At 38.9% G+C, this 20216-nt stretch overlaps 1 protein-coding gene across 2 annotated transcripts in view; it reads left to right on the top strand.

Moving 5' to 3' along the window:
- Positions 1–20216, top strand: part of DNAI3 (dynein axonemal intermediate chain 3) — an 85178-nt gene that overhangs the window by 17822 nt on the left and 47140 nt on the right. For both annotated transcript variants that reach the window (XM_055402182.2, XM_055402185.2), the window contains exons 6-11: positions 2038–2187; positions 3326–3525; positions 11055–11171; positions 14978–15168; positions 15913–16037; positions 19105–19194. In XM_055402182.2, the coding sequence (XP_055258157.2) occupies positions 2038–2187; positions 3326–3525; positions 11055–11171; positions 14978–15168; positions 15913–16037; positions 19105–19194 (873 nt within the window). The remainder of the gene's footprint in view (positions 1–2037; positions 2188–3325; positions 3526–11054; positions 11172–14977; positions 15169–15912; positions 16038–19104; positions 19195–20216) is intronic.

The raw sequence follows: 20216 nt of genomic DNA on the forward strand, positions 1-20216 counted from the left end.
AAAAGCCCTTTGCACACTGCCTCACACAAAGCTGGGGCTTTATATATGTTTGCTATGATTATTCAAAAGCAAAAATTTGAAAGGACAACTTGGTCAGTGGGCAGTTGAAGGGAATTGGGTGTCAAAGATAAGCAAAAAATAACAGAATGGTAGTTTCCAAGGAAAAGAAGTCAATTCATCTTTGGGGTGTTGCATTCAAAGTGGTCATGAAAGGTAACAAGTTGCCTTCCAGTCTAGCATCCTCATAAGGAAGTGTAGTCAAAGTGAGGGAGACAGAGGCGTTTGCATGGTTGCCCAGTAGCAAGAAAAATAAAGGAAACCCATAGAGTTTTAAAATACCTAAGACTTTGAAAATTTGTTTTCAAAGTTATATATAACAAATATATATATAACTATATATTTGTTAGTCAACATTTTCTATTTCATTTTTATGGTTGTTTTTCTCTGTGTTTTAGTTTTTTATTATGCTGGAATATTTCCAGTGTATAGAAAGGTATACATGATGAAATAAATATCTATACAGAATTAACAAATGAACAAATTAACAAATATTGATATTTTATCATATTTACTTTAAATTCTTTTGAAACAAAATATAACAGATAACATTTCACTCCCTCTTACACATCCTTCTTAATTCGATTTTTCAAACATCTCTATAAGGAACTATTGTTCTAAGGTTGTTATCGTCTTTTGTTCATGGTTTCATACTGTCACCATGTATGTACGTTCTACAGATAATATATCTTATTGCTTAAAATTTACATAAAATTATACAACTTGTTTTTCACTGAATTGTAAAATTCTAGGATCTGTTCATTTTGATACATTTAGACATCATATATATACAGATTGAGTTTGTTCATTCCAATTGTTTTATGAGATTTTATTTTTTGATGATTCCACAGTGTATCAACCCTTTCCCTACTGACATTCATTTAATTGTCCTTTTTTTTCACTATTATGAACAAGGTAGCAATGAACATCTATCTATCTATGTCTGTATTTATATCCATACCTGTACCTCTCTGTACCTCTTCTTTATGGACATCCTGGTTTAAAAAAACATTCACTGTTTATAATTTAGTGGATATCATGTTTATTCATACATGTAATCTTCTTATCAAAAAGCATTATTAAATCAGAGAAAATTAGTTTTGTATTTTATCAAGTTTTAGCATTCCATATTCTTCAATACTTTTTTCTTACCACACATCTTTTCCCTTTATTCTTCTCCCATCTTTTTCTTCTTTCAGCTTCCTTTTTTGTCTTTAAATTCTTTCTTTTTTGCCATTTATTCTTCCCTTTTTTCTTAGTTTCCTTCTCATAACTGAACAGCATGAACCAACAAAGAAGAAAAATGATAAGGGAGAGCTTAATGAATTTATATAAAAGTAAAGTTTATTGCAAAATATACATGTATAATTATAACCTGAATTTGGTTATATATGTATGTATTTTTTGCTGAACTTATCTCTTTTTAAACAAATTGAAGTAAGGTTGATTTACAGTGTTGTGTTAGTTTCAGGTGTGCAGCAAAGTGATTCAGACATATATATACACACATACATATACTTACATATATATTCTTTTTCAGATTCTTTTCCCTTATAGATTATAACAAAATATTGAGTGTAGTTTCCTGTGCTATACAGTAGACCTTGTTGGTTCTTTATTTTATATATAGTAGTTTGTATATGGGGCTTCCCAGGTGGCGCTAGTGGTAAAGAATCCACCTGCCAATACAGGAGACATGGGTTCAATCCCTGGGTTAAGAAGATCCCTTGGAGAAGGAAATGGCAACCCACTCCAGCATTCTTGCCTGGAAAATTCCTTGGGCAGAGGAGCCTGGTGGGCTACAGTCCAAAGGGTCACAAAGAATAGGACACAACTGAGCGAGCTTGCACACATTCATGCACATTAGTATCTATATGGTAACCCCAAACCTCTAATTTACTTCTCTTCTCTTTTCCTCTTTGGTAACTGTAAGTTTGTTTTCTGGTAATACATTTTAGAATGCTATTTATTTTATTCCAGCCCCCAGAACTACCAGAAGATCAAGAAGAATATAAAGATCATATTCCTGAAGAGACATATATTTATAAGCCACCTATTTCTAAACCATGGGTTTCTTTGGGCAGTGAAAAAGAAATTGAAGAAGAATCAGTTAAGGATTCTACAAAACAGGTCAGCAGCTTGAATATGATCTCCAGTCATCACCTCCCTAGAGCTGAGCAACACTTATTCCTGAGGAATCCATATGCTCTGCTATGTTTGCTGTGGGGTTATGGTTTTTCTTTTGATAGAAGAATGGTCACTGTCTTAGGTGGGTGTTATGGGTTGAATTATAGCTCCTCCCGAAAGATAAGTTCAAGTCCTACCCTCCAGTACTTCAGAAAGAAATAAGGGGAGTTTTATCCAATATGGCAGGGGTCTTTATAAGAAGATGGCGTTGTGAAGAGAGAGACAGCAGGAGAACACCATGGAAGACGGGGGCAGAGGTTGGAGTGATGGATCTGCCCCCAGGGAACACCTAGGATTGCTGGCCGTGCCAGCAGAAGCAAGGAAAGAGGCAGGGAACGCGTTCTCCCGCGGAGTCTTCAGAAGGAACCAATCCTCTAACAGCTTTTTTCCTTTTTTTTTAAGTTGGGGTATAGCTGCTTTACCATATTGTGTTGGTTTCTGCTGGACAAGGAAATGAATCAGCTATATATACACACATCCATCCTTATTACAGACTTCTAGCCTCCACAAACAAGTGAGAATAAATTCCTATTGCTTTAGGCCACCTAGTCTGTGGTATGTGATTACGGCAGCCCTAGGAAACGAGGCATTCCCGGAGCAGCCCCTGCGAGGAGCAATTGTGTACAGGTGATTAACGTGTCTCAGAAAAGAATGGGGGGAGCAGCAGGACAGAGACATGGCAGAAGCTCTGCAAGGATGCACTCTTAGGCAAAAGTCTAGCAGAGGGAAGGCTTCAGCCTGCACCCCTAGGGAACTCTGGAGTGTAAGTTATACCTCAGAGTTGTCCCAAATAGAAGCAAAAGAGATGGGCTTACCTGTGTCTCCTACTGTCTATCCCTGGTCAGGATATAATCCAGTCACTTCCTGTTCCTTGTACCATCAGGCAAAGTGGCCTGGTAGCCCTAGAGCATCCTCCGTGGGGGAGCAATAGGTGGTGGATTTGGGAACTGAGAGCGCAAGACCTGGAAAGGTGCACAGAAATCGCATCCAAGAGGATATAGGCAGAACACCAGTGCTGTCGACCACACATCCGATCCTCTCCATAGACTTTTGTCTCCTTTACTGCTCACCTGTGTTGCAGATTACATATATGATTTCTCGAAAACGAAGTGAATTTGGCGCCCCCATTAAGTTCAGTGACCAGAACGCTTCCAGTGTGAAAGATGCCTATATTGAATGTACAGCCTACCCAGATAAAAATTTCACCCTTAAGCAACTTGAGAGAGATGTTGGCATGCAAGTGGTCCCCCAAATCAAGGAAACAAGTACTCAGACAAGATGGTAAGTATGAAATGAATATATATATATTTTTTTCTTTTCAAAAGCAACTATGGTAAAACCTAGCAGTATCTGTGATTACTGTGAGAGCTTTTTAATAGAAACTAATTAACAGTGATGCCACATCTCCACAGAGTAATCCAGCTCAAGAAAAACTAATTATAATCACTGATGCTTTTTAAAAATCTTACTAGGAAAATGAAATATAAGTATATATATGACTGTGTAAAGGGGCTTCCCCAGTGACTCAGTGGTAAAGAATGGGCCTGTAAAGCAGGAGATACGAGTTCAATCCCTGGGTTAGGAAGATCCCCTGGAGTAGGGTATGGAAACCCACTCCAGTATTCTTGCCTGGAGAATCTCATGGACAGGGGACCCTGGCGGGCTACAGTCCATGGGCTTGCAAAGAGTCAGACATGACTAAAGCAACTTAGCACACACGCAGGCTTATTTTTAGGATTAAAAAACTTTTATTTTGAAATAATTTTAGATCTATAGAAGATAAGTCACAAATGTTGGATATGATTTTGAGACCTAGAGAAAGAGAAAACTGCCCAGAATTTTTTTAATGACCTGAACAGTTCCAGGGGGTGGTATAAGCAGAGTTCGAAAAGGACTAGCCCAGGTTGGGTGGAGGGAGTAACAGAGGCAGAAGACAAGCAGATTCCCTGTGGCAGGCAGGAAGGAATTTTTTCAAGTTCTGAAGCAAAGAAGAAGAAAGATTAGAGCTATTAAATAAGTTGAGCCAGATTAATTTTTGAGAGCTTAGTATTGAAACTCCAATTAAAAATCTTAATTTATCTACTTAAAAAAATAGGAATATATAGTGGAACTATATGTAACCTTATCCCGTATTTTCCAAGTCTCCTGTAAATATGTTATCATACTTTCATAATTTTAAAAAAATTTAAATTAAAAGAAAAATAAGATGAGCAAGGCAGTATGTATTAGAGTACAGAGGGGGGAAAAAATCCTGTAGTTGAGGAGATTGGCTAGAGTCTGTTTGTGTGTGTGTGTGTGTGTGTTAGTCGCTTAGTCATGTCTGACTCTTTGCGACCCTGTGGACTGTAGCCTGCCAGGCAGCTCTGTCCATGGGATTCTCCAGGCAAGAATACTGAAGTGAATTGCCATGCCTTCCTCCAGGGGATCTTCCTGACCCAGGGATCAAGCCCACGTCTCCTGCATTGCAGGCAGATTCTTTACTCGCTGAGCCACCAGGGAAGCCCAGATAAGAGTCTTCTATAATTAAACCTGGTCACAGGTAAAATGTGACCAGTGTCTAAAATAAAGTGGTGGCAGTAAACCAAGAAGGAGTGAAGAGGAGACATGTATAAATACAAAATCCCAAAACTCCCATTATTAGAACCAACAAACAATTAGCTAATTGCTCTGCTTTATTTTTTCTTAACAACAAAACTCTTCACAGAAGCCTCCCACATTTTCTAATTCTACCTTCTCTTTTTCCATTCTGTCTTAAGCCCACTCTAGTCTTAACAAGGTCACCAAAGACCTGCAGTGGTCTGATTGCCTAATCCAGTTTTCAGATGCCCTCTCTCTCCATTTCTCAGCAGCATTTAACATGGTTGACTGCTTCTTCTTCTTGGCTTATGAGCAATATTCAATGTACTCTTTCAAACTCACTGGCAGTTCCTTCTCAGTCTCTTTTACTGGATCCTTGTCCTCCCAACTTCTAAACATTAAAGGACCCCCAAATCTAACTCCTTTTGATGTTTTTTCTAACTACACTTAATCCTTGGGTGAATTTTTTAAGTTAGAGCACATATACATAGATACCAGGGGTCAGGACAAGACATGAGTCAGAAGCCAGGGAGGCATATGGACAGACAGGCCAAACCAAAAACGATGAAGAGAAAGACAAGGATTGGTAAACAAGGACTAGTAGTCAAGTCTTGGCAGAGAATTAGGACATCAAAAATCACTAAACACTGACAAGTAAGGGTAAGACCAGAAGGAGAGTGGTGATTCATTATTACAAAAGAAACTTGGATTTTGAGACAAATTTCTTAGTCAAGCCAACTAGAGATTTCTGTTTACTCAGCCATAAAAAAGAATGAAATTGGGTCACTTGTAGAGATGTGGATGGACCTAGAGTCTGTCATACAGAGTAAAGTAAGTCAGAAATAGAAAAACACTGTATATTAATGCATATATGTGGAATCTAGAAAAATGGTACAGATGAAACTATTTCCAGGGCAGCAATAAAGATGCAAACATAGAAAACAGACTTGTGGACAAAGCAGGGGAAGGGAAGGAAAGGAGGAATTGGGAGATTAGGATTGACAAATAGACACTACCATGTGTAAAATAGATAAATCGTGGGACCCTGCTATAAAGTTCAGGAAGCTCATCTCGGTGCCCTGTGATGACCTGGATAGGTGGGATGCGGGTGGAGTGAGAAGAGGTCCAAAAGGGAGGGGATGTATGTATACATATAGCTGATTCACTTCATTGTACAGAAGAAACTAATGCAACATTGTAAAACAATTATACTCGAAAAAAATAAAAAGAATGAGTCAGCCAGGGTAGACTCAGAAAGGAACTTATGACCGCAGGGAACCTAATCACAGGATTTTAGATTTAGTAGGCTCTCCATGCATGTTGAGTGATTATGATGGATAGTTGTTTCTATGTAGATGGAGAGAAAAAAAATGAGAAATAGCTGCAGATCTTGACCCACAAAGTGAAGGAAAGTGTGGAGGAGTGAATCAAAAGGAATTCAGCGGCTCCAGCGGCGCAGGCGCAGACGCGGGAGACGCCCGGCTCCGGCGCAACCGACCACGTGCAGATTCGTGGCTGAGATGAGCTACCCCGCACCCAGGGTTAGGGCGGTGGCGAGAGGAGCTGTACCACATCCAGGAGGCGGTGGCTGCTTGGGCACCGGAGGGCCGAGAGGAGCTGATCCACATTCAAAGCAGGAGGGGCGGCCTTGAGGAGATACCCCTCGTCCAAGGTAAGGTACAGTGGCTGCGCCTTGCTGGAGCAGCTGGGAAGAGATACTCACGACCAAGTGGAATATAAGAATCCAGTGTTCTGGGGAGGAAGGAACAAGATGGCGGAGGGATAAGACGGCGAGATCACTTTCTCCCCAACAAATTCATCAAAAGAACATTTGAACGTGGAGTAAAGTCCACAAAACAACTTCTGAATACTGGCAGAGGACATCAGGCTCCCAGAAAAGCAGCCCATTGTCTTCTAAAGGAGAGAGAAGAAATCCAGCTCCACCCACCAGAACACCAACACATGCTTCCCTAACCAGGGAACCCGGACAAGTCACCCGTCCAACCCCACACACAGTGAAGAAACTACGTAATAAAGAGAACTCCACAAACTGCAAGAAGAGGGAAAGGCCACCCCAAACAAAGCAATATAAGCAAGATGAAGAGGCAGAGAAATACCCAGCAAGTAAAGGAACAAGATAATTGCCGACCAACACAAACAAAAGAAGAAGATATAGGGAATTTACCTGATAAAGAATTTCAAATTTTGATGGTGAAAATGATTCAAAATCTTGAAAGCAGAATGGAGTTACAGATAAATAAGCTGGAGAAAAGGATTGAGAAGATGGAAGAAAGATTTAATAAGGACTTAGAAGAAATAAAAAAGAGTCAATATACAATAAATAATGCAATAGATGAGATCAGAAACACTCTGGAGGGAACAAACAGTAGAATAACAGAGGCAGAAGACAGGATAAGCGAGCTAGAAGATAGAATTGTAGAAATAAATGAAACAGAGAGGAAAAAAGAAAAACGAATTAAAAGAAATGAGGACAGTATTAGAGACCTCTGGGACAATGTTAAACGCTCCAACATTCGAATCATAGGTGTCCCAGAAGAAGAAGACAAAAAGAAAGACCATGAGAGAATACTTGAGGAGATAATAGTTGAAAACTTCCCTAAAATAGGGAAAGAAATAATCACCCAAGTCCAAGAAACCCAGAGAGTCCCCAACAGGATAAACCCAAGGTGAAATACTCCAAGACACATATTAATCAAATTAACAAAGATCAAACACAAAGAACAAATATTAAAAGCAGCAAGGGAAAAGCAGCAAATAACACATAAGGGGATTCCCATAAGGATAACAGCTGATCTTTCAACAGATACTCTTCAGGCCAGAAGGGAGTGGCAAGACATACTTAAAGTGATGAAAGAAAATACCCTACAGCCCAGATTACTATACCCAGCAAGGATCTCATTCAAATATGAAGGAGAAATCAAAAGCTTTACAGACAAGCAAAAGCTGAGGGAATTCAGCATCACCAAACCAGCTCTCCAACAAATGCTAAAGGATCTTCTATAGACAGGAAACACAGAAAGAGTGTATAAACTTGAACCCAAAGCAATAAAGAAAATGGCTACGGGACCGTACTTATCAATAATTACCTTAAACGTAAATGGGTTGAAATTTTCAAAAAGGCTAGGAAACAATTCTCATAGCCATCAATAGTTCAGTGTTGAGTTCATGAATAGTTTTTAAAGTTTGGGACAAACTGTAGTATTTGCTATTTGAAGTACTATTTGTAATTGGCATATTACGATGTAACATTGGTCTTCATTTCCAACTTAAAACGCCTAAAAATGCCTAACAGGTTTTTAGATTTGTGAACTTTAGTTGAAATGTATTTTACGATGTTACTAAACCTGCAGAAATATTGAAATATTTCAGAGAACTCATTCACTGTACATTTAATTTATTTTATTTATAAAAGTTATGAACTGTAGAAAGTTTTACTTGTTGGGTCAAATGCTTGTTGCTTCAAATGCTTGTTGCATTTGAAGTGCTAGTTACAAGAAAATCAAATACCTTCAATGTATAAATGCTATTAAGTTTTTAAAGGACTCTGGAGTATAAGTAAGTTTGTTTAAAGAAATTTAGTCTGTTCTACTTAAAAAAAAATAAAATAAAATTGGAAAAAAAATAAATAAATAAAAGAAGAATAAAAGAAAAAAAAAAGGAATTCAAATAGTTCACATCCATGTAACTTAGGAGAGTGCTGGTACCATTTACTAAGATCAGAAATTAGGTGGAAAAGATGGGATATATGATTGTGATGGAAGAAGTAAAAAAAAAAAAATCAGAGATGAAGGTTCAGAGATTAATGACTATGAAAACAAATGTTTACAGCGGTCTTACGATATACCAGGCGTTTTTCTAAGTACTTTGCAGACACAACTCAGTTAATTCTCACAACTGCCATCTGAGGTAGACACTATTTCCATTTTACAAGTAAAGAAACGAAAGCAAAGAGGTTAAAAATGAAAGCACAAAGTTTAGAACATAATTTAAATTTCAAGCAGTAATGAATAGATTTGCTGAGAAACAACAAAACAAATCACATTTTAAGAAGTGAGAGTGACTCAGTCATGTTGCTACTTTGATGAAACCACCAGGCGCCACATAATTTCTTGCTTAATCCTACCCAGAGGGTACTAGTGTGGATAGAAACCAAAAGGTAAAGCTAAGATCTGAACCCAAGTCTCTGGTTCCAACACCAACATTCTCTCTTTCCATCATCCTGTCTTCTGCTGTGGACAGTGATCTAGGAAGGGAAAAAAGAAGTCACTGTTCAATTAAATATAAACAAAACTCTCTTTAGCACTCTTTTTGATTACTACCCATTAATATACTTGCCTTTCAGAGACATGTTACTGACATTTGTTCAACAGACACAGATTAAATACAACCTACATTTTTGGAGCACTTAAAATGTGCTAGGCACTATTTTAAAAGCTTTGCATCTATTAACACATTCAGTCCTGACCATGACACTGTGAGCTAGGGGACAGTAAGAACTTCAGTTAGAGATTAAAAAACAGGCACAGAGAGGTTCAATACTGGGTTGGCAAAAAAGTTCATTTGGGTTTTTCCATATGATGTAACAGAAAAACCCAAACAAACTTTTTGGCCAACATGTAATTAATTAGCTCAGGGTCACACAGCTAGTATGTGACAGAACCCGGCTTCAAAGCCAGGCAGCCAGTCACCAGAGTGCACTCTCTTAAGGACTTTATCATGTGATCTTTCTACAGCCCCATACCCTAAAATCAAGGAGCTCACCCAGTCTAGTGGGTGAGACTGACAAAGCCCAGAGGTATAATACAATGTATAATGTCCAAGGGTAGAGGTGAATACTGAGAGCAAACTGGGTGGCATAATTTCTCCCAGAATCCTGCTGTCATTACTGCCAAAATGTAAATTATTTCTGGTTTTGTATATTTAGAGCAGAGTTTCTCAACCTCAACACCACCGCCTGGATAATTCTCTGTTCTGGGGGGTCGGCGGGGGGGGTTGCCGTCTTATACTCTCTAGGGTGTTTAACAATATCTCTGGGCTCTATGCACTAGGTGCCAAAAGCACTTCCAGTTGTGACGACTAAAATTGTTTCCAGACATTACCAAATATTCCTGGATTGAGACGATGGGATAGGATCTCACTGGTTTAGAAACGCTGATTTAATGAAGTGAAGAAAGAATGAAAACCAAATGTAACAAAATGTTAATAATTGAGAACGGACTTGTGCACACAGTGTGGGAAGGAGAGAGTGGGACTAATTGAGAGAGTAGCATTGACATATATATACTGCTGCTGCTGCTAAGTCGCTTCAGTCGTGTCCGACTCTGTGCGACCCCATAGACAGTAGCCCACCGGGCTCCCCCGTCCCTGGGATTCTCCAGGCAAGAACACTGGAGTGGGTTGCCATTTCCTTCTCCAATGTGTGAAAGTGAAAAGGGAAAGTGAAGTCACTCAGTACTGCTGCTGCTGCTAAGTCACTTCAGTCGTGTCTGACTCTGTGTGACCCCATAGATGGAAGCCCACCAGGCTCCCCCGTCCCTGGGATTCTCCAAGCAAGAACACTGGAGTGGGTTGCCATTTCCTTCTCCAATGTGTGAAAGTGAAAAGTGAAAGTGAAGTCGCTCAGTCGTGTCCGACCCTTAGCGACCCCATGGACTGCAGCCTACCAGGCTGCTCCATCCATGGGATTTTCCTAGCATATGTGAAATAAATAGCTAATGGGAAGCTGCTATTAATATATAAGATAGGGACCCAGCCAGCAGCTCTGTTATGACCTAGAGAGGCAGGATGGGGAGGCAGTGGGAGGGAGGGGATATATATATATAATTATGGCTGATTCACGTTGTTGTATGGCAAAAACCAACACAACATTGTGAAACAATTATCTTCCAATTAAAGATTTTTAGAAATGTTAATAATTGATGAATCTGGGTGAAGAGTGTATGGGAATTTCTTATTCCCTTCTTAAAACTTTTCTGTAAGTTTAAAATAGTATCTAAATTTTTTAAAATAAAGAACTTGCTGATTACATCAGAGAGAAATTCACAAATACTTTGAATGGCAGCTGGTATCTAAGGTAAAGAAAAAATTCAATGTATAGAATTTAAATATAAAATAATATCCTAATATGGTCACAGAGAAAAATCTTTGCCCTGCCATGACCTATATTTGTCTTTGATCTAATTTTTGGCATTCAATTTCTTTTAATTTATTAGGACATGTCCCCAAAATGCTACTACGCAATATTATCCAAGAGAATTTTTGGAAGAAGAAAAAGAGGCATTGGGACAATCAAAGACTTTGTCTGAGTTTCTTAACAGTGTGTCCACAAGGTAAAAATTGTATATTAAATTTAAAAACATAAAATGTGTTTATTTATAAGAGACGTTAAAAAACAACTCCATACCTGATGTACAGGTAGAAAGTGTAAAGACAGTTCTTAGACACCCATGAACATGTGATACTTTGTACAGATTCTGTCTTCCTTTCCCTTCTATTGCTAAGCAACATCCTAGACCTTCCAAGCTAGGGCCACACCAAACGGTGTGAACCTGGAAGGTGTATACTGTTGAACATGTGAGGATGTTTTCCTCATGGCAAGTTACCATTTATTTACCATGGTTTCTATTATTTAAGTCTTTTTCTTGATTTTTCATAGGATTACAAAGATGGGGATGTTGTGGAGGTTGAGGATGATCATCACCATGTTCAGTTCAGTTTAGTTGCTCAGTCGTGTCCGACTCTTTGCGACCCCATGAATCACAGCATGCCAGGCCTCCCTGTCCATCACCATGTTAGGAATTTACAAAAATATATTTTAAATGAGAATCTGAATTCAGTTCAGATATAATTTTTGGATGTGTCATCCTTATCTCTAATTCCTATGTTGCTGCACTCTTATTGGCTCTGAAAGAGAAGTGTCTTCAGAATGCCCCCTTCACTCATACCAGGTCCCTAGGCAGACCCTGAGGACTTCTAAACCAGAGAAAAAGTTTGAAGGTCTCATCAAGTTGATATCAGAGTTCAAATGAGTGGAACCAATGGTGGACAAGTCTGCCAGCTGTGCCAATAGGTTGGGTTCCATTTTTTCCCAAAATTATAGATTTGGTAGACAAATTCAAACACAGCCCAAGTTAAACTTATTTTATTTTTAAGGGAACATTTTAAGAGTAAATGTCTTGAAAATTCCAACAACTCTCAAAAAGTTGTTACCTAGAGAGAATCTGGTTCAAATTTTCAGTATAATTATTCAGAAAGAGCTTATTAACTATTTGCCACTCAGTCAGAGAAGGAAATGGCAACCCACTCCAGTGGTCTTGCCTGGAGAATCCCGGGGATAGGGGAGCCTGGTGGGCTGCTGTCTATGGGGTCGCAAAGAGTCGGATATGACTGAAGCAACTTAGCAGCAGCAACAGCAGCACAAGTATGCTATAATTTTTCCTATGTGGACAATTAGAAAGAAACCAGAATACCTGAGGTTTCTTTTCCTTTCCACACAAAAGTTCAGTAATTATTGAAAATTTTCCTAAGAACATTAAAAATGAGAAGTCTGTCTATATACAATCAATTTTGAGGGAATAAATGCTCTATATATGCCAATTCTCAATTATCTACACTGCATATTATCTTTAGACTTGGACTTTTAATCTTCCCTTTCAGTTGCCATAAAGAGAGGGATAGTGAAGAGCTTCATAATTCCTTCCTTGAGATGTGGGATGGAGGAGCCAGAACTATAAGAAGAAAGAGGGAAAATTGGTACAGGAGTTTTAACAGCCCTGGCCAAGAATAAAAAAGAAACCCACATAACCATCACAGCCATGCTTCCCACTCTAAAACTGTTTTAAGGTTTGGTTAATTTTTTTTAATTAAAATAAACCTTGTTTTGTTCTGGAAGAGAACTCTTAGAAATGAGTTCCTTCTTTCTCATAGAATTTTGTCTAGAACAAACTAAAGCAAGCATCAATATGCAAAAGAAGAAAATGATCTGAGAGGAAAGTGAGAAACTTCAAGGGAGTTCAAAGCAACTGAGAAACATTCATCTTGAGGTTAAGAAAAAGAAAAAAACAATACCCATGGGCTTTCACTCAGACTACAAGCTTTGCAAGGCTCAGATTCATCACGCTCAGGAACCACGCAGTACAGTGCAGGGAAATCAAGAAACAGGAAACCAGAGAAAAGGTGTTGTCTTCACTTCTCCCTTGTGAATTACTTCCCAGTGCAGGCTAAAACAGAAATGATTTTCAAATGCTTCTACTTGAAACCGAGTTTAAGCCTTGAAGCTCTGGGTGTGAACCTGCCCTATGCAGGGTGATTCAAACTTTAATGTGCATATGAACCACCTGGGCATCTTGTTAAAATGCAGGTTCTGACTCAGTAGATCTGAGGTGGAACCTGTAACTGCATTTCTAATAGCTCCAGGTCATGCTGATGCTTCTGGTCCAAGGAAATGCATCTAGTTTCAAAGATGAAGTACAAAAAGAATTTAGCCCAGAATATTCAATTATGTAGTGAATGGTTGTTTAGTTGTTAAGTCCTGTCCGACTCTTTTGTGGGGACTGTAGCCTGCCAGGCTCCTTTGTCCATGGAATTTCCTAGGCAAGAATACTGAAGTGAGTTACCATTTTCTTCTCCGGGATATCTTCTCGACCCAGGGATCAAACCCACATCTCCTGTATTGGCTGGCGGATTCTTTAGCAACGTGCTACCAGGGAAGCCCACAGTGAACAGTAGTGAATGATTAATGACAGAGGTGTTAAATGGTACCCTTATTTAATGTGCTAGGAATATCTATTATGATACTTACTGCTTATATTTAATCATCTAACTAAAGGGTTTTTTTCTTTAGGAAATTCATACTTGAAAATCACTCTTTCAACTTATTGTATTTATTTTAAAAAATCAAGTCATTTGGACTTTCAACCATTAGGGTAAAACCTTGGGTGGCATTCTATTGTGGAAAAGCTCCTAGAGGCCTTGGGAGTGGGCTGAGTTTTCAAGCCTAAGCACATAAAGGGACAGTAGACATTATAGCAACTTATAAAACAGGAACTTGTCAAGCTGAGTTCCTTAAACCCAGAAGAGTACTCAGATTGTTTTCCAAAGGAGCAATATTAATACTTTTAGCAGGATAAATTTTCATTTTTAGGGACTGTCTCATGCATTGTGGAAAGATTAGAAATAGAATTAAACACACTAGCACTTCCCAGACACTGACAGCTAAAACCACCACACACACATGCATATACACACATTTCTAAACTCCAGATCTTCCCTTGAGAAACTCTCATTTGTTTTGAATTATATATATAGTATAATTATTATATAATACCATTATAATAATTATATATAAATACAGTAATTAGTATACATGATCATTTGGTACTGAATATGGCTAAAAATATTTGCTCTTTCTATCAATTTGGAGTTTTCAAAAAGCAAATGAGATCAAGTTCAAAGTAGACATTTACTGAGACGTTCACTGTGAAAAATAAAGGAAGAGGAAGCATGATTGAGCAGGGAGAGCTTCAAACAAAGTCTCAGCCAACGCGACAGGGAGCTGCAGAGGAAGACAGCCTGTTGGAGGAGTCCTGCCCAGGGCAGAATTGGCAGCTCTGGAGTCCGCTGTCATTGACCCACAGAGAGCACGATCTTGGCCAGGAAGCTGAGGCAGATTGTGATGCTGTTAGAAGCTATTGTGGGTTTCCCCAGTGGCTCAGTGTAAAGAATCTGCCTATGAGGCAGGAGACATGAGTTTGAACTCTGGGTTGGGAAATCCCCTGGAGGAGGGCATGGCAATCCACTTCACTATTCTTGCCTGGAGGAACCCATGGACAGAGGAGCCTGGTGGGCTACAGTCCATGGGGTTGTAAGGAGTCAGGCATGACTGAAGCAACTGAGCAGGCAGAGGCTATCAGCTAACAGTATCCTGGCACTAGAAGTTCTGAGTAGCACACTGCCATGAATTTTTTTTCTCTTAAGTCATTTAATATTTCACACAGGTATTAATCATTAGTTACCAAATACAACGGAGAACATTTTTTTCTTTCAGTATAAATGAAGCAGGAGGAGCTGCTGAAAGATGTATCATTGAATACTAAAATCCAACCTGTTAATTCTTCTTTTCTCATTTACAAAATAGTGTGGAAATAGCCCTACAGCAAAATGAAATCATGAATACATTTATTCATGACTGGAAATGCCTGGCAGAAGAAGAAGGCACCTTTGGGGATAAGACGGATACCCACCTGAAAGAGTACCAGTCCTTTACTGACCTTCACAGCCTCACCGAGAAGATGATCACCTGCGTCTCCTGGCATCCGGTCATCTACGGTGAGGCAGAGTCTTGACTGGGATTCCCTCCTGGGATGACATCAGAATAAACTTTTGCTTTTACATGTAAAGTTGCAAACTGGCTCACTTTCAGTGAGTCTTTATTTCTGAGTGCCTGCACCTGCCAGGAGCTTTCTTCACCCTCTCTTCATCTCTCCTCCCAGCTACCATTTGGGACCACACTGTGGTCTATACTTTATAAGGAGAAGACCAGAGCTCCCACGTTTCCCAGCTGGTGTTGACTGGGACTTGTTGGGCTCCCAAGGCTAGCTTCACTCCCTGCAATACTCTGCCTCTCTGATTACTGGGCAAGATAGGAGACACATCTCCTTTAAAGTTCTCAGCAGCTAAGATGGTAGGAATGTGCGAGAGCGGAACGATGGACAGAGCCAGCCTTGCTCTCTTTCTTCCTCCTTTCCTGCCCACTGTTGGCCCGCTCCTCACAAAAAACAAACATCTTTTGTTCTTACTAAGTCTTTAAAGTGCACCATTGATTTTATATCAGCAGTCCATCTCAGTTTGGACCAGCCACAGTCAAGTGCTAATAAGCAACAGTGGCTACTGGCAACCAATGTATTATTAGACAGTACAGCTCTAACAATACTCTTGGTCTCCTGTAGAATATTTTTACACAGGTTTCATTAAAATGGAAGTGAACAGTGACTATGTAGAAAAACAAAACCTAAAAACACTTCTCTGTGCACAATGGCTGCAGATTTTAATTCCCAGTTGTGTTCCAAACAGGGCTAATAGCTGTGTCGGTGGCTGTACGACTGTCCTTTGAAGAGAGGGTCCACTTTTCTGGTAAATTACTGCTGCAACCATCATTGATTCTTTTCTGGAGTTTTTCCGATCCGATACATCCTCAGGTAATAAAGGAGACTCATCCATATGCTCTAAAAATTTCAAATACTACTTTCACATATCTTTAGCAGTTTTAATTGCAAAACATTTTATAATCACTTAAGGTTGTAAACCCCTATAAAGCTAGATTTTCTTCAGAATTTTTTGTCATTCAATTTGAGCAAAACTCAAGTTTACACTTAGCTTATTGAAAAAGTTTATTGAACAAATCAGCATATTATTTTTAAAAATATTATAAGAGAAATGTTCAATTGATTTTAAAAGAACAAACTCTTTTATGGGCTTTATATCAATACTAATTGTTCAAATGCAAAGCGACTTTAGTTTCTCATGAACTTCGTCAATTCCGAGGATCACCAGCAGGAGGTGGTAATGAATAAAGATGACTATGTGGGAGATGGTGGGGAGTGGTGGGGACTGCAGCTCTGGAGAGTTCACAGCCCATCTGTGGTGACAGTACTCTTCAACTGTTGCTGTCAAGTGGTCCCGCTTGTCGACAGAATCCAGCAATTTGGTGGGAGATCTCCCAAGTTTTAAATACCTCAACTAAAACTAAACCAAAACACACAGAAATCCAAATAAAATAGGCTGATGGCTGGGTTTACCCCCCCACAGTGTTCAGTTTCCAATGTCTGCTCAAGATGAGTTCTGTTTAGGGGGAGGGAGTTTACAGTGTTAAGTTTTTTCAACATACTTAAATATATTAATATTTTGTTTCTATAAAGCATTGTTTAACTAAAGTTTCCCTAATAAGCCTTCAGTTCAGTTCAGTTGCTCAGTCATGTCTGACTCTTTGCAACCCGATGAACCTCAGCATGCCAGGCCTCCCTGTCCATCACCAACTCCCGGAGTCCACCCAAATTCATGTCCATTGAGTCAGTGATGCCATCCAGCCATCTTGTCCTCTGTCATCCCCTTCTCCTCCTGCCCTCAATTTTTCTCAGCATCAGGGTCTTTTCAAATGAGTCAGCTCTTCGCATCTGGTGGCCAAAGTATTGGAGTTTCAGCTTCAACATCTGTCCTTCCAATGAATACCCAGGACTGATCTCCTTTAGGATGGACTGGTTGGATCTCCTCTCAGTCCAAGGGACTCTCAAGAGTCTTCTCCAACACCACCGTTCAAAGGCATCAATTCTTCAGCACTCAGCTTTCTTTATAGTCCAACTCTCACATCCATACATGAGTACTGGAAAAACCATAGCTTTTACTAGAGGGATCTTTGTTGGCAAAGTAATGTCTCTGCTTTTTAATATACTGTCTAGGTTGGTCATAACTTTCCTTCCAAGGAGTAAGCATCTTTTAATTTCATGGCTGCCATCATCATCTGCAGTGATTTTGGAGCCCAAAAAATAAAGTCTGACACTGTTTCCACTGTTTCCCCATCTATTTGCCATGAAGTGATGGGGCCGGATGCCATGATCTTAGTTTTCTGAATGTTGAGCTTTAAGCCAACTTTTTCACTCTCCTGTTTCACTTTCATCAAGAGGCTCTTTAGTTCTTCTTCACTGTCTTCCATAAGGATGGTATCATTCTGCATATTGAGGTAATTGATATTTCTCCTGGAAATCTTGATTCCAGTTTGTGCTTCATCCAGCCCGGCGGTTCTCATGATGTACTCTGCATATAAGTTAAACAAGCAGGGTGACAATATACAGCCTTGACATACTCCTTTTCCTATTTGGAACCAGTCTGTTGTTCCATGTCCAGTTCTAACTGTTGCTTCCTGACCTGCATACAGGTTTCTCAAGAGGCAGGTCAGGTGGTCTAGGATTCCCATCTCTTTCAGAATTTTCCAGCCTTAGCCTCCCTTATCCCTTCTTCCTTAATTCATTTGAATAAAGAAAATTTTTACTGCTAGAGAGTCTAGGTGCTTTAATTATTATAGATACTGAGATCAAAATGACAGTTCTGTCATTCTTCCTCCTTGGTCTACTTACCACAAGAATGGTGCCATCTCTCACTGGGGTTTTCTAGCATTTTCCAGTAGTGTACAATTACTCTCCAGTCCATGCCATGGAAGTGTGGCTGAACCTCCTGGCACATAGGAAGAGCGAAGAAACACTCTCCTTTCCTCTATTTTGAAGAACAGTTTAAAAAAGATATGGAAATAATTTCTTAAAGATATAATGCAAGTGATTTTGCCTTTGTTCTAATCAAAACTATAAGAAAGTATTAAAAGATTTTATTTTCAAAAGTAAGAGTTTTCTCTAGAATTCACAAAATACCAAATAAACCAAGATAATCCATTCCAATTCCAATCTGAAATCTTTAGCTCAGTGCTGGTAAACCAGTGACCTTTGGAACCTGTATTCTTGGTCATTAATGTTTAGAGAAGAATGGTAACCGTGCCAGTGCTGAGCGTGGTGGCAACACAGTGGCACAGGTGCTAGCTATGGTCAGTATATCTGTTTCCTCGTACTGTTGTATTCCTTGCAGAGCTCCCTCCCTACCCCGTCCCCAGGCACTTGATTTTGTTTATGGGTTCTGTATTATTTTAAAATTTGAAATAATATCACTGGCAACTCCATCATCTATTTTTGTTCACACGTTTTTATTTTTGAGTACTCATTCTGTGCCATGCTGGTATATACAGATGGAAATAAATCATACAAATATCCTGACCTCCCATAGCTTGCTCTCCACACTTTTCAGAAGCACTGATTTCATATTTATTAAAAAAATATATAACATTGACCCACGGAGGGTGGAGGAGGGGAGACCAGGTCCCCCTAAGAACCCTGCTCTCATGTACACCTGGGGCAGATTCACGACAATGCATGGCAAAACAAACCAATATAATATTGTAAAATAATTAGCCTCCAATAAAAAAAAATAAATTAAAAAAATAAATAAATTGATTGAGAAAAAAAAAAAAAAGAACTCTGCTCTCATGTGCATGATCAACGTCCAGAATAAAATTCAGCAAAAGCAGCTTCTGCTCCGGAATGGACTCCATATGCATGTTTTTATAAACAACTATAAAATTAGACTTTTGACTTTATTAATATTATTTTCTTGCTATGATCATAATAGTTTTTCTCATTTTCTCTTGAATTTGGGGATTTACATTAGTTAATGCTGGAAAGCCCAGATGACATCTTCTGCTTCCAGTTCTGTCCGACTGACCCTAATATCATTGCTGGCGGCTGCATAAATGGGCAGGTACATCTGGGTTTTTTTTTTCAGCTCTTTATTAATTTAGGCAGCATTCTGTTTTACATTTTGACTGCTTATTTTTTTGAACTTAAGTGTTCAATTCAGCAGAGGAAAGGCATGTCAATTGCATGCAAATCACCATACAAAGAACTGGGGTATAAAAATGTAGTAGATATGGCATCTGGGCTCAAGATGTCCACAGGGCAACCCAGTTATATGGTAACTGGAAGAAAACCCAGTCAGATCTATTTGTGTGCTAAACTAGAACCATACATTGTGTAAGATTCCACGGAAGAACAAAAACCGTAAGCGTAATACCTCTTGGCCAGGAGGCCTCTTCTGAAATTTCCCTAGGGGTCGGAATTAGGGAATGATCCCGGATTCTCTGGAAAACATACCTATATTACTGAATTTATGTGTGTATAATTTGACACCTTTTTAAAATTATGTAATTTGTATAAAACTTAGATTCTCTCTTCCAATTGCCTGTTTCTCCAACAAAACAAAACAAAAAGCTTATAGCTATTTTATGATCAAAGTTCAAGTTCATTGTGATATAGTGAATTTGACCATTACAAAGGTATAATGATCTTTTATCATGTGGCTAGGAAAGCTTTCTTTTGGTTGAAATGTAAATGACTGCATCATCCATGCTCACTTATCGAGAACCAAAACATCTAAGTAAACTAATTTTCTTCCATGGTTTTGTTCAATAACAACTGGTGGTTATAATGAGGACCCAGAGCACATCCTCCAAGCCTCGCAAATACTGCCCTCTTTACTGATTGAGACGGTGACACAACTTTTCAGAATATTTTAGAAAAGCAAATGAGGAAAACAAAATCAGGCACAATTTTGTAATCTTGATATTTTAGTTTATGGAAATGACTTTTAATCATTGAAAATTGTTCTAGCTTTTCTCATTCTACTTTATTCTGATTTTTTTTAAAAATGACCATTGATGTATATGTAAATTCATAGCTGGCCATGCTGCTGCTACTGCTGTAGAGTTGTTAAGTTGTGTCTGA

The sequence above is a fragment of the Moschus berezovskii genome, chromosome 4 (genome assembly GCF_049115385.1).
Source record: "Moschus berezovskii isolate FMDL1 chromosome 4, NW_MosBer_1.0, whole genome shotgun sequence".
In the NCBI taxonomy this organism is placed as follows: domain Eukaryota; kingdom Metazoa; phylum Chordata; class Mammalia; order Artiodactyla; family Moschidae; genus Moschus; species Moschus berezovskii.